The sequence below is a fragment of the Chaetodon auriga genome, chromosome 1 (genome assembly GCF_051107435.1).
Source record: "Chaetodon auriga isolate fChaAug3 chromosome 1, fChaAug3.hap1, whole genome shotgun sequence".
Taxonomy (NCBI): Eukaryota; Metazoa; Chordata; class Actinopteri; order Chaetodontiformes; family Chaetodontidae; genus Chaetodon; species Chaetodon auriga.
This window is the reverse complement of record NC_135074.1, coordinates 29,844,064-29,857,500: the sequence shown is the minus strand read 5'-3', so window position 1 is coordinate 29,857,500 and position 13,437 is coordinate 29,844,064. Positions and strand designations below refer to the sequence as shown.

Below are 13,437 nucleotides of genomic sequence, written 5' to 3'. Positions count from 1 at the left end.
CCATGATGTCACCCCTCCAACAAGCCTTTGTTCATATGATAGACAGCCCCATTCAGCCTGTTTGTGTGGAAGTGTGTGCGTACCCAAGCCGAAGCCAGTTTCGACGGAGAATAAAGGAAGAGACTCACCAGGCAGTCAGAGACGGCGGATCCATCTTTTTATTAATCTTTTTATTTCTGCGTAACTCTGCAAGTTTTTCTTTTGTTTTCATACAAAGGCAGACGTTCATCAGAAAAACGACAGTACACACAGCTTCGTACTTGCTGTCCTTGCAAAATGAAGTACACAGATTAGTCCTTTAATGTTGTGTTGTTGGTATAAGAAGCCGCACGCTTCACTGCTGTGTCGTCAGGCTCTGCGAGCTGTCCGCTCAGTCAATTCAGTGTCTTCAAAGACGAGTAAAACATGTTCCCAAGAGCCGCCGACAGGCGAGAGCCAAGTGGACTCCCCCATCCTCTCCGCTCTGGAAGATTTATTGTTTGAAGAGTATTAAAGTGAGTCTCTGTCCTCTTTGTGTGTGTGTGTGTGTGTGTGTGTGTGTGTGTGTGTGTGTGTGTGTGTGTGTCCAGCTGGGATGACAGCAGCTCTGTGAGCAGTGGAATCAGCGACAACATCGACACAGATGACATCAACACCAGCTCCTCCATCTCCTCCTACGCCAACACGCCTGCTGCACAGCGCAAGGGCCTCAGCACACAGGTAAGACACCACACACACACACACACACACACACACACACACACACACACACACACACACAGTAAAATACCTGGATTCATTAAGCTCAGAGTAAAATAAACGAAACTTCATGTTTATTTATCTGAAGACAGTGTGTGAGTTTTAGCTCTTGAATGACTTAAAATGGTTGAAAGCTGAGCCTGAGTAGATTCATTTAGAGGGTTTGGATTCAGCTTTGATGAAATTCCATCAAACTCCAGTCGTGCCGGCGGTCCAGGTTCTCCTGTCCTCTGTCTGCAGACAGTTGGAGATTTCAGGGGTCATTTTCATTGCGAAGAAGTCGAACGACGCTTTTTCTGTTATTATTATTTTATGTTTCATTGTACCAAGTTGAAGCGTGTGAAAGAAACGTGGACTCAAGCTTGGCTCGACCCAGCCTGTCCCAGCGTTCCTCTGCACTCAGAGAAGAATGTGAGACCACGTCGAGGCTGCACAGCTGCGAACTCGCGAAGCTAAAGCTGATGTTGACACTGGCCTCAAACCATTAAACACTGATTAAGAGCCACCGCGGTTCAGGAAAGTGATCTGTGAGACGATAATATCGTCAGCTGACTCACGTGTAGGTCACGCACGCCGTATTGTGGCCGACGTGGAGCCGGTCACATGTGATGTGCGTCTGTTACGGCTGCAGAGGTCGAGGTGCTGAAGAAAAACAAAGGAGCCTTTCTCTCAGCACAGCTGCCCGACACAGTGCAGGTTGATTACGTCTGCCTCATCTGTCCTCTGGCGATAACAAAGATCGGCTGACTGTGTTTGTTTTTTTTTTAGCACTGAGCAGCTGCAGAATCTGCTCAGAAGCAGCCATCGTCCCCCAAATGGCTGTAATTGACTGTTAGGCTATGGTGAACATGCTAAGTCATATCTTTATTTAAAATGAGAAGTCCACAAAAAAGTTAAAAGAAGGGCAGCGCTGACCTCCTTCAGTCTGTTGTAGGTTCAGGGTGATCAGCAGCAGGAGCTATTTTTACACTTCTTGTTGTAAACCAGTCACCAGAGGAGACTTTGGGTTTGAGACGTGGACTCAAGTGGACTTTTCTGCAGCGAGGGACGACTGAGATGTGACTCCCTCAAGACTTTAAATGCAAATATTTAAGTCTCACATTTTAATCAAGTGAAAAACAAGTAAGACCAGGCAAGCTAGTCGAACAACACAGCTTGGAAGGGAAGATATCTATCAGTCCTCCATTCAGAGACCCGATAAACGTGCATGCTCTTGAATTTAGCCTAAGACGACTTACGTGACTTATAAAACTTGTCCTGACAGACTCGAGACTTGACTTTAATATCAAGTCAAGCTGCCCTGTGAAGCCAAGCTGCTTCTTTGAAATAAGGAGCAGAGCTCTTTGTGCTCAGACAGCTTCCTGACAAACGCTCAGGTGATGCTGGTGTGGACGCTGGCACGATCGCACAGCACCACGGCTGCGGTCATAAAAAGGAGTGCTCTTAAGAAGCACTTGGCAACGTCTCTTAAAAGACGCTTTCTTCAGCAGTAATAAATCTGACATACTGTGTCTGTGTGTGTGTGTGTGTGTGTGTGTGTGTGTGTGTGTGTGTGTGTGTTCCCAGCCTGTGACGGATGCAGAGAAGCACTCGGCCTCCACAGCGGTGCACCAGGCCTGGTCAGGAGACGAGGTGAAGAGGCCAGACGGCGGGTCGGACAGCGGGGTCAGGATGGAGCCGGGCTCCAAGTGGAGTCGCCGGAACCCCTCCGACATGTCTGATGAGTCGGACAAGGGCAGCTCGGGGAGGAAGACCCCCTCCGTGTCCCACACTGGCTCTTGGAGGAGAGGCATGACCGCTCAGGTTGGGGTGACGTCCCCCCGGACTAAAAGCACCAGCAGCACCAGCTCCACGGGCTCCGCTGGCCTCAAAACACACAGTTCAGGTAACACAGACGTCCAGCGGCAATAAAATATATAGATAAATGATGCATTAATAAATAATTAGATTTAAATGTACTTCAAGTATCGTTCTTGATCCGAACTCACGGTTATATTCTGCTCATCTGTTGCATTGCCTGGATGAACAGTGTTTTTGTAGGATTCTGTGCTGCGCAGATGCTGGACATACTTACGTAAATGCTTTTTTAAATAGTTTGCTCTTTGTGTGTCAACATTTCCCAACCTCGGTATTTAGTGCAGCTGGATTGTTAAGAGTCGCTCCGACATTCGGCTCCACAAAGGCACCATTGTCAAAAAGTTAGAATATTATTAGATAAAGGGAAAAAATCAAAACATCAAGGGTGTGTTCACGATTCAGAGGCAGAAATCGTTTAAGGACACTGCCTGAATAGCTGCTAGTGATGTTCATATTTTCGCCTTTAGCCTCGTACGGGTTGAGACGCTGCCGTCTTTATGCATATGGACTCTTTAGACTCTGACAGTTTAGAGATGCGTCTTCTTCGCCTCACCTCCAGCTGTTGTGCTCTGTGGCCCACACACGCCGCTGATGCCTCATTCTGTGTCCTGCAGGTAAAACGGACGATGTCAAGGTGTCAGAAAAGGGTCGCCTCTCTCCGCGTGCTAACGGCCTCCACCGCTCGCCCTCAGATGCGGGACGCAGCAGTGGTGACGAGGCGAAGAAGCCGTCGATCCCCGCCGGCCGCACAGCGACCACAAACGCCCTCACACACACCGTTTCAGACCCCCACTCCCAGACACACACGCTCACCTCGCGCACCCCGACCAGCACCTTCGGCTTCAAGAAGCAGGGCCCGGGGATGGTGACCATGGTCACTGCCAGCGGCGCCACCATCACGAGCGGCTCAGCCACCCTGGGGAAGATGCCCAAGTCCGGGGCACGCTCACTGGCGGGAGGCTTGAAGGCCGGGGGTCAGGATGGCGGCTCAGCGCTGGGTCACCACGATGACGGCTTCCTCCCCATGAGCGCCCGCTCCACGCTGCAGTACCGCAGCCTGCCGAGGCCCAGCCGCTCGGGGGCAGCGTCCCGCAACGGAAACCGCTCCTCTACCAGCAGCATCGAGGCGGCCGTGCTGTCCGTCACGTCTCACGGGAAGAACTCGATGAGCATTGCCAAGGCCAACGGCTCGGGAGGCCTGCTGGCCAATCAGACGGATCGGGAGAAAGGCGTCTCCGAGATCGACAACCTGAGGAGCGGAGTGGTGATGCAGAGCGGAGGAGCAGCCACTGTTCCTCTGACAGGAAGACAGCAGGTTTCTTCACCTACACTCCGCAGGTGAGTGCGCGCGCACACACACACACACACACACACACTCTTACTGAACGTAATTTGTATTGTCAGTAGTTCTGCAGACATAATGACGGCTACCTGATGAGCCATACAAAGCTGGGCCCTCTTGTATGGGCTTGAATTTACCCACATACAATACACACACACACACACACACACACACACACAGAAGACCATTTTAAAAGACAGTAATCATGTAGTCACAGTAAATGATAAACAGTGGTGAGTAATGATCACACGTGTGGGCTTGTTTCAGACACACACACACACACACACACACACACACACACACACACACACACAGAAGCTTAGTGAGGTTAAATCAGGCCATTGTGAAAGGCAGGCCTTGAGCTGGGCTGATCAGCTGCCAAGCCTCAACCTTGGCGGCGCAGGGGGCAGGGTGGAGGGTGGAGGGGCAGGGTGTGGTGCGGGGTAATGGGAGCCGAGTCTTACCTCAGCGCTCTGCCCTCATTAATGTGAGGGAGTGATAACTCTTCAAAGAGGCTGTGTGCTGCCATTATCGCCCACCACGGCTCCAGTCATCACAGCCTGCCATTTAACTCTAACCCAGGATTAGCAGAGAACCAGGAGAGAGTTGTGTGTCTGTGTGTGTGTGTGTGTGTGTGTGTGTGTGTGTGTGTGTGTGTGTGTGTGTGTGTGTGTGTGTGTGTTGGCCTTGACTCAGATCTGAGCACTGACTCTACCTTTCCTGGCTGCAGGCCTTCTACTTCCACTGTTTTTCTTTCATACAGAGTAAAGAACAATACTGGTGCTTTTGTCCCGACCTAAAGGAGTCAGCCTGCTCCTCCACGCAACACTTATCCAGAATATTTACATCAAGCTTGCTGTTAAACCAGCTGTTAATATTCCCAGTCCCTGGAGGATGAATCGTAATGACTTTGAACCCTTTGACATTTTGTAGCTGCACCAGCATCAGGTTTCGATTTACATATCTCGAGGAAATCCTCCTCCTAAAAAATGGCATCCTTCGCTTCATTCCTGCTCTTCCATTAGTGCCGTTCAGCCCAGTTCTCACCCTTCCTTCCCTCCCTGATTTTCCGCAGGCTGTTCGGTGGGAAGCCCAGCAAACAGGCCCCCGTCACTACAGCTGAAAACATGAAGAACTCCACTGTTATCTCCAACCCCCACGCCACCATGAACCATGTGGCCACGGTGCTGGAGTCCCCTGACGGAGGGCTGGGAGGCGTGGACAGTGAGACCAGCAGCCCCCTGTTTGGAGGCAGAGTGCACGGATCGGGGATGGGAACGCTGGGCAGCGAGCAGGTGGGCAAGAACTTCTAAACGTAAAAAAGTGTCTTTGTTTATTCTTTGGCTTTTAGATCTTGACAATCTTTGCTCTAGAGTCACTGCTCTGGTTTATTGTTGGAGCTGTGTCACAGGAGCAGTCCCTTATTCATTAGTTATGCTGCTGTTTTTAGCCGTACACATTCTCCAACTGCCCACCACCCACACCGCCCATTACTTACCATGACAAGATTTTTTTCTTTTAGTTTAGTTTTGAGTTGCTTTTGTGTTATTTTTAGCCATGCTAATGTCAGCCTGTTAGCGGGTCCACCACTTTGGTCCAGGCTGCAGTATCTCAACTGCTATTGGAGGGATTGCCATGAAATATTGCTTCCTTGGAAAGAGTTGTAATAACTGAAGTGATTCTTTAAAGCAGCTGTAATCAATATGTTCAATGTAAAGTGAAGACAGTGTGAAAGGAGTTGTAGTGAGAATTATCACCTAAATCTGCAGCTGCTCTCAGCTTGATGGAGCTTTATGGAGCATTTCAGTTCATTGTTTAGCTGTCGGGCCCTCAGCGTTATTGTTTTGGTCCACTCACACTAATCTCAGTGTTGTCTTTGGCTGCAGCAGGCTGCTGTTTTCTGCCAAAAAGCTCTAAAAACCCATTGTGCACCAAGCAGCAGAGGAACAGTCAGCGACTAGCTGTGGAACACGGTGGAGCAATAAGCAGCTAAAGAGCTGGATGTTTCCCTCAGATGGTAAAAAACTGCTGAAAGACAGAGAGTGAAGACTGGACTTACATTCATCAGGTGGCCAAAAGACTCCAAATGTTGCTCTGTAACTGCTGGACATGTAATAACCAACTCTTTGTTAATAAGTTCACCACATCAGCTTCAAAGGAGGTGGTGTCCCAGCAGTGCGTTAACTTGTTTCTTCTGTCCTCAAGTGGCCAAAAAACCCTTGCAGATTTAATTTTTCAACAAGTGCCGTCATCATCTAATACTTGGGCTTATCTGCACTTACATCAGCCAGATGAATGACGTTCTTATCAGCTTCAGCTGTGCTTTGTGTTCAGTCCATGGTAAACATCACCTGGTGAAGTTAAGAGTCGATCCGTTTCTCTTGAAGCCTCCTTTTGTTCTCTGCCATCACTTCCACGTTAAACTGTCAAGCTGAATTAAAGCGAAAGCATTGCTGACTGAGCAGAATTCCTGCATCACTTCAAGGTGCCAAGTGTAGGTTACTGTAAAGGAAAAAGTATTCAAATGGAATTATTAAGATATGACACATGCATTCGTGTTACTTTGGGGCACCGCGCAGACCGCCACTGGCCCACCGACCGCACTTTGAGAGCCCCTGCTGTAGAGTCTTGTTAGACGGATGATTAAGTGTGTATGCGTTAAAGAAGAAGGTGTCTGTGAGCTAATGACAAGGCTTTGGCAGCGGCACAGAGATGATTTTGTTCTCGCCTGACCAACACCGCAAACCCGACGAATTCCTTGAAGGACTAATGAGTGCGTTCGGTCGACGTGCAGACGAGCGGCGGACCGTAGGCGCTCGTTTGACTAACTGCAGGCTACATATTGTAGCAGAGCAGAAATGTGTGAGCATGCTCAGACACAAACTCTGCGTCATGTTCTCACATGATTCATCCGATTTTAACAGACCAGTTCTTAATCACGAAGTGACACATCGGGCTTTGTTTTTAAGCAGCTGTCATGTCTTTACAAGCACGCAGCGCCGGTTCACAAGTTTAAATAGCTGTCAAAGAAAAGTGGGACATACGTCACAATACGTACGGTTGTTTTCATTAATCTGTTCATTAATGGTTTTTCTGATTGATTATATTCAGAATATATCTTCAGAAGTCAGAAAATAGTGGCAGACCTCATCCCAAAAAAGATATCCAGTCTATAATGATGTGAAACACAGAAAAGCATCAGTTTCTCACATTTAAGAGACTTTCTGGGATTCGTGTCTGCCCCTCCACAGGCCTCCAGTCCGGGCTCAGTCTACTCCTCCACCGGCCCCTCCAACAGCCTAACGTGGGGCACCACCTTCAGCAGCTCCTCCGCCCAGAGCCGGGAGAGCACGCTGGGCGGGCACGGCGGGGCAGGCAGCGTGGGGTACCCCTCCGTCAGCAGCATGCACACCAGCAGCGAGTCCATCGACATGAGCCTGGGCAGCGGGGGCCACGGGACCCACAGGGAGGACACCCTGTCCGCCCTGGGCCGCGCTGGCAGCGTCAAGACCGGCATGTCTGAGAGGTGAGGACACACACGAGTGGGGAATTTATGGGTGTCCATTTTTAAAAATCTTTGTTTTTCCAAAAAACCCAGAACCCTTCGATATCAGATTCTTGTCTTCATCGGTGTGCTGTATGAGGTCGTGGCTGTAGTGTGATTAATGAATTAATGTGACTTAACATAAGTTGCATGAATTTTTTAACTGACTGTATTGTGTAGTAGTACTTATCAACTGGTCATACCAGACCAAGTAAGGCTGCAGCAGCAAAAGCCATCAGTGTGTTGAACTAAGCTAGGGTGCATTTTATTTCTTAAGAGCTCAACTGTACATATATAAAAGATTTAAGGTTCTTTTCCTCCTTTTAGAACTCACACAGTGTTTCTTTAATGCTTATCATTCATTGCATTTCAGAAGCAAATATTGCTTAGTTAGCAGTTACTTAATACGTTACAAAGATCATCTGCTACGTATGAAACACATGATCAGTTTATGAAATAGAAAACCTTGTTACACATCAAGTGACCTAAAAGTTTATAGCATTAGCAAAATTAGCTTCATTTAAACCACAAAAAACACGACTGCTGCTTCCACTTGAATGCATCTGTAATGATAATCCAGCCGTTCAGTGCATGTTTAATGTATACGCTGTGAAAGGCCTCATTCTGCATAATGAATGCTTCACACTTCAATGCATTTTGCTCACAAAATGTCATTTTTGAGTGCATGATCTTAACTTTTCACTTAACTCAGGGATCTAAGTATTTCCTCCGTCGCCGACCAGGTTAAAACCCTGACATTAATTCCTCTTAAAGAATCCAGAGTGGAGACGATGCTCCGAGCGTCCGTCCCTGATGAGGTGTCTCTTCTCGTTTGCCGTTCTGTCTGCGTTGGAGCGGAGAAACAGAGTCCCGTGGCGTCCTCGGTCGATTATGCAGTAATTGCGGTTATCGTAGCGGATTCCACCCTGACAGGTTGACTGTGTAATGTGACAGGAATGTCTGAGAGGAAACTTAATAGCATCTGGTGTCAAAGCTTTGGGGCTATGACATCACCCTCCTCGCCGAGTTTCCTCATTAACTTCACTGGTGAAGAATCTCACTTGACTTCTGTTCTGAACGATTTCTCCGTCCACTTTATTCTCTAAAACTTTCTTTCTCTGTGTCTGTTGTGCGTTTTCCTTCCTGTCTTCCATCAGTCCCCTCTCCTCCCCCTCCGCTAGCCCAATATTCAGCCGAAACACGCTACCTCGGAAGCAGGACAGGTAAATGCACCTGTGCGCAGTGTTAGGCCTCTGGTGAGACAGCTGTGGAGGTTCCTACTAAACCACCGCCTGCTGCCACACAGGGAGCGTCAGGAGCGCCGCAGAGAGAAGCTCTGTGTGGAAGCTCGTTGTATTTCCTGGTTTTCGTGTGGAAGTGTGTCGCTCTGTGTGGTAGCTTGTGGTTATTTTTAGGACCTCCAGCTCCTGTATGAATGAGTGTCTCTGAGAGAGTGAGGTCGTCTGTGTGGATGTTGGCAGCTTCAGTGTTTTTGTTTAGTGGTCCGCCCTCGTCTGTTATGACTGTTTACATGCTGCCACCTTGTGGTAGAGTTTATATGTGCAGATTTACCCAATAGCAGCAGCATATGATGTTTGTTACTGGTTTTACACTGCAAAAATTCTACTATTTCTGAGCCCTGAAGTCTTTTTTTTTCAGAGAAATAATGGAAATAATCAGCCACTACAATGAGCCAGATGTGGCTGCTTTAAGTATTTTCTACTATCAAGTGTCATTTTTCTTTATTCTGTTGTTATTATATTGTCTGAGTCTGCTTTCTCACGAAAAATTCTTGTAAAATTTGAGAGAGGTTTCAGTTTTCGGGCTGAGTAAAAGTCAAAAATGACCCGGCAAGACAGAGATTTTGCAGTGTATCCGTTAGGAAAATGTCTCAGCAGGTTAAAAGTAGTATTAGGTAGTCCTTGAGAGATGCAGCCACATGTTTCCTTGCCTCCTTGCTTCCTTTGCTTTCCTCCTCTGAAGTGTTTCTCTCCCACAGCGGGCCACACTGTGGTAGAAACACTCTGCCAAAGAAAGGACTCAGGTACAGACTTCACTTCCTGCCGGACATGTTGCGCTTTTTGCACACTGGTTCACCAAATTGTCTTCTGTCTTTCTTTTTTTTTTTTTTGTTTTTTTTTTCTGCGTCTACATTCACTCTTCGAGGCTTGTGCTCACGCTTTTCCAAATGCTTTTGAAGTTTTCCGTTTGGCACTTGGCACATGTGTCGCTGTGTTGTGCTTCCGTGAAGAGGCATGTCACTTTGTCGTCGTGCAGAGCTTCCACCGTGTCATGCTGTTGCAGCCTTGATTTGGGGGGTTCAGATTTTCTTTGGCTTCTTTTGCTGCTTTGTTTTCACCAGTTTCTGTTGCTCACAGCTGACAATCAGTCTATGTTCACGCTGCTGTAATTCCCGTTTCAGTGTCTGATTCATCCGATGTGAGATCCCGGCTACTAATCAGAAAAAAAAAAATCCACCTCACTGATTTTTTAAAGTCAGAGAATCTGATTCCAGATCACCTCGTCCAGTAAAAACACAGAATCCACAGTGTGTCCTCACTTCCGCTTTAACCTTTCCTTTGACTTCCTGTAGGTATGGTCCATCGCCACAGCTGCGAGGCCACGAGGAGGCCCGTGATTGGCTGCGCTCCCACTCCACCAGCGGGCTGCAGGACTCAGCCAGTAACTCACCGTTCTCCCCCGGCTCCAGCCTCACCTCCCCCTCCGGCACTCGCTTCAACTTCGGACAGCTGGGTACGCCACACACACGTACACACACACGTACACACACACGTACACACACACGTACACACACACACACACACACACCAAAACCTGTATTTAACATTAATCATTAAGCAGTGATGAACTCAAGTCTGTGAAACTCATCCAGTTAAACACAATGTTGTTCTTAAAAACAGTTTTATCCTACATTTAACTTCATTAGACTCTGTTTGATACGTATGGCTTTAATTATATAATTGTACTGTGTGTTATCAGTGGATGGGCAGAAAATTGATCAATTAGTCATGTAATCATATATATGTATTTTACAAAAACAACAAAAGATTCTCTGGTTTCAGCCTCTGACGTGAGGATTTGCTGCTTTTCTCTGTTTTCTATCATTGTAAACTGAATATCTTTGGATTTTGGACTCGCGGTCAGACAAAACCAGTAATTTGAAGGTGTTGATTCGGCCATTTTTCTCAGATTTTTAACATTAAACTATAAATAAAAAATTAAGTTTAAAGAAAAATCCTTTCTTGACTCAAATCATTTCGTATGTCTTTTTCACAGCATCCAGTCCGACCTCAGCGGCTCAGATCAACCTCGCCAGTCTGCGCAACAACAGCCTGACCAATCAGGACGTCTCCTTTGACCCTTGTGGCGACAGCCGACTGAGGAACTCGTGCATGTCGCTCGACGAGAAGACTCGCACCATGAGCAGGTCGGGCTCCTTCAGGGACGGCTTCGAGGAAGGTAAGAGGAGACGAAGATTCGGCGACTCTGTGTGAGTCCTCGCCAAGTTTTCTTCAGATATTCAGCTAAATCTGTAATGAGCTCTAATCCATTTCCAAGACCTGCATGCCTCCATCTCTCTGTGACTCCGAAGCCTCTCCTACCTCATTCCACATCCCCGTGCCAAAAGAATTATTATTCCGTTTGTTTAGAGAACATTAGGACGGATTACAACCGCTCCTCTCAGAAAAGCGCTCGATCCCCTTAGAAATCCGTAATCAGCTTTGGTGCGGCTTTGTTTTTTCCTAAGCTTGTTTATTGGGAAAAGTACCCAGCTGCGCTTTTCCCACCAGCAGGCAGACTCCCGCTCAGACGAGGTCGCTCCGCTGGAGTCACCTAAATCCTCAGGGCCATAGGAACGTTTGATTCAGAGGAACAAACTGGCAGTGAGGCAGACGCAGTGTAATGTTGAAAACGGTTCCTTTAAAAGTGAAATCCAGCCTTAAACACTTCCATAATGTGAAGAAGCAGCAGCTGGTGGTCAGCAAACAGCAGTGTGAATAACAAACCACCATGTTAGCTGGTAACTTTTTCACAAGTGAAATGCACAAGGTCCGATTTTTCACAGCCTGTGCAAGCAGCAGGTAAAGGGTATTCTGGGAAATGGAGTTAATGGGTAACTGAGGTGAAACTTTGAGTCACTTCACATGCAAAGGCAGATTTTGTCCTGCAGAGTGAATATATGCAGAGGAAAGGACGACCTGAGCGACAGGAGCGAATCCAGTGACGCTGAAGCTGCTTTTGTAAACGAGCCTCGAGGGAATCAGCTGTTTCAAGAATCCTGCTGAAGCCAGACTTGAAAACTCTCACCAGCGAATCAGTTCAGCCTGTAACACTGTTCGGCTCATCTTTCCTTCTTCGGGATAAAAGCCTGTTTTCATTTGAGTATATAGTGTATAAGACAAGAGTCAAATCATCCAAACGCTCCCCTTCAAATTATGCAATCAGTTTTCAGATGATCACATGACTCACCGCCTCTTTGAACTCTTGAACCACCTCGACAGCCGGCGAAGATGACGCACGGTTTTGCAACTCCGTGACGTTGAACTCATTACGGCCCGCTGGGCAGCGTGTTTGTCTGATCATGCACGTGAAGCTTCATTGTGTTGCCTAAGAGGAGGAGACGGCTGTCAATCATCCATTATTGCGCAGCCTACTTAAAAAAAACATTTTGTCTCAAGCGAATGCCTGTCGAGCTTCTGCAGGTACGGTGAAGCTCTTAAACACACGTACAGGTTGCACACACCTAATGTGCACATGCGCAATAACACAAACACAAATGTATTATTACTGCGCCCACAGTAGCATATCTGTCTCACTCCTTTCTTCCAGAGTCTGTCTTCCCTTTCAGAGGAGGAGATAATTACAGGGATCACAGTGAGAGGCGTGAGAGCGACTCACTGACACACAAGAATCCTCCGACATAACTTTCTCTTTGTGTGTGTGTGTGTGTTCGATCGCAGTGTGTGGGTCTGAGAGGACATGCTGCTTACATGCGTATGTTGCTGAGGTGTAGAGTTACCCGATTGTTGTTGGATTGACAGGACAAAAGTCACATCATCCACCCAGCACTTTGTCCTGTGTGAACACCACGACACGCTGTCACTTCAGCCCCTCCCCCAAAACCTTCCCACTCACCTTTAGGGACGCTCGCCTTCTTATGTCTGTAAAATAGTCAGCATAGTCCAAGTGATTGGGGATAATGCAGTTTTATACAGGAAGAAGCCTCATGTTTTCTGCTTATTTTGTGCTGCGCCTTTGTCAATCAAATGGTAACTCATGGTGGAATACCATCATGATTATAAAGGCATCTCAATACAGGCGACTCTGAAATATATGAATCCTGTTATACAACAGTCGTATCTGCATCTGTGGATGAAAACAAGTCTATTTTTTCACAAATCAGTGTTGTCTTGCAGATTTTTTTACTGTGTTAAAATGCTGTCAGTGCACATAATATTCAGCTGAGGTTAAAGGAGTAAGAATCTCAGTGCTGCTGCAAACAGCGACATGTGCATGCGTCGTCAGTTAAAGGTCAAACGGTGGCAACAAGCCGAGGAGCTGAAATCAGAAAGTAATTCCCCAAAAAACATCATTAGACGAGATGAAGAGTTTGCGATGTATTTTCTGTCAGTCAGCTAATCGATTAATGGAGTAATATTCGAGGCTTTAGTCAGTCCAGGTCTTACTACAGCGAGAAGATGAACACGCTGAGAGGTCTTTTCACATGTGAGCTGCACAAACTGGTTGATGAGATCTAACCCAGACAGCAGCCAGTCTAAACTAATATCTTCCTCTTCATGTGGCTCCAGCACACCTCTCCGTCTAGACCAGATCCAGATAAAAGTGAGTCCTCAGTAAACTCACGTCCGCTCCCTGTGGGGTGAATGAAGGAATCTCTCGCTGTGTGGTTCATGACATCACGCCGCTGATCCCC

General features: G+C 47.3%; 1 protein-coding gene across 2 annotated transcripts in view; it reads left to right on the top strand.

Annotated features, from left to right (window-relative positions):
• Positions 1–13,437, top strand: part of nav2a (neuron navigator 2a) — a 96,414-nt gene that overhangs the window by 68,029 nt on the left and 14,948 nt on the right. For both annotated transcript variants that reach the window (XM_076733875.1, XM_076733866.1), the window contains 9 exons: positions 570–699; positions 2,305–2,623; positions 3,210–3,933; positions 5,013–5,232; positions 7,189–7,463; positions 8,639–8,704; positions 9,481–9,525; positions 10,075–10,235; positions 10,779–10,961. In XM_076733875.1, coding sequence (XP_076589990.1) covers positions 570–699; positions 2,305–2,623; positions 3,210–3,933; positions 5,013–5,232; positions 7,189–7,463; positions 8,639–8,704; positions 9,481–9,525; positions 10,075–10,235; positions 10,779–10,961 — 2,123 coding nt within the window. The remainder of the gene's footprint in view (positions 1–569; positions 700–2,304; positions 2,624–3,209; positions 3,934–5,012; positions 5,233–7,188; positions 7,464–8,638; positions 8,705–9,480; positions 9,526–10,074; positions 10,236–10,778; positions 10,962–13,437) is intronic.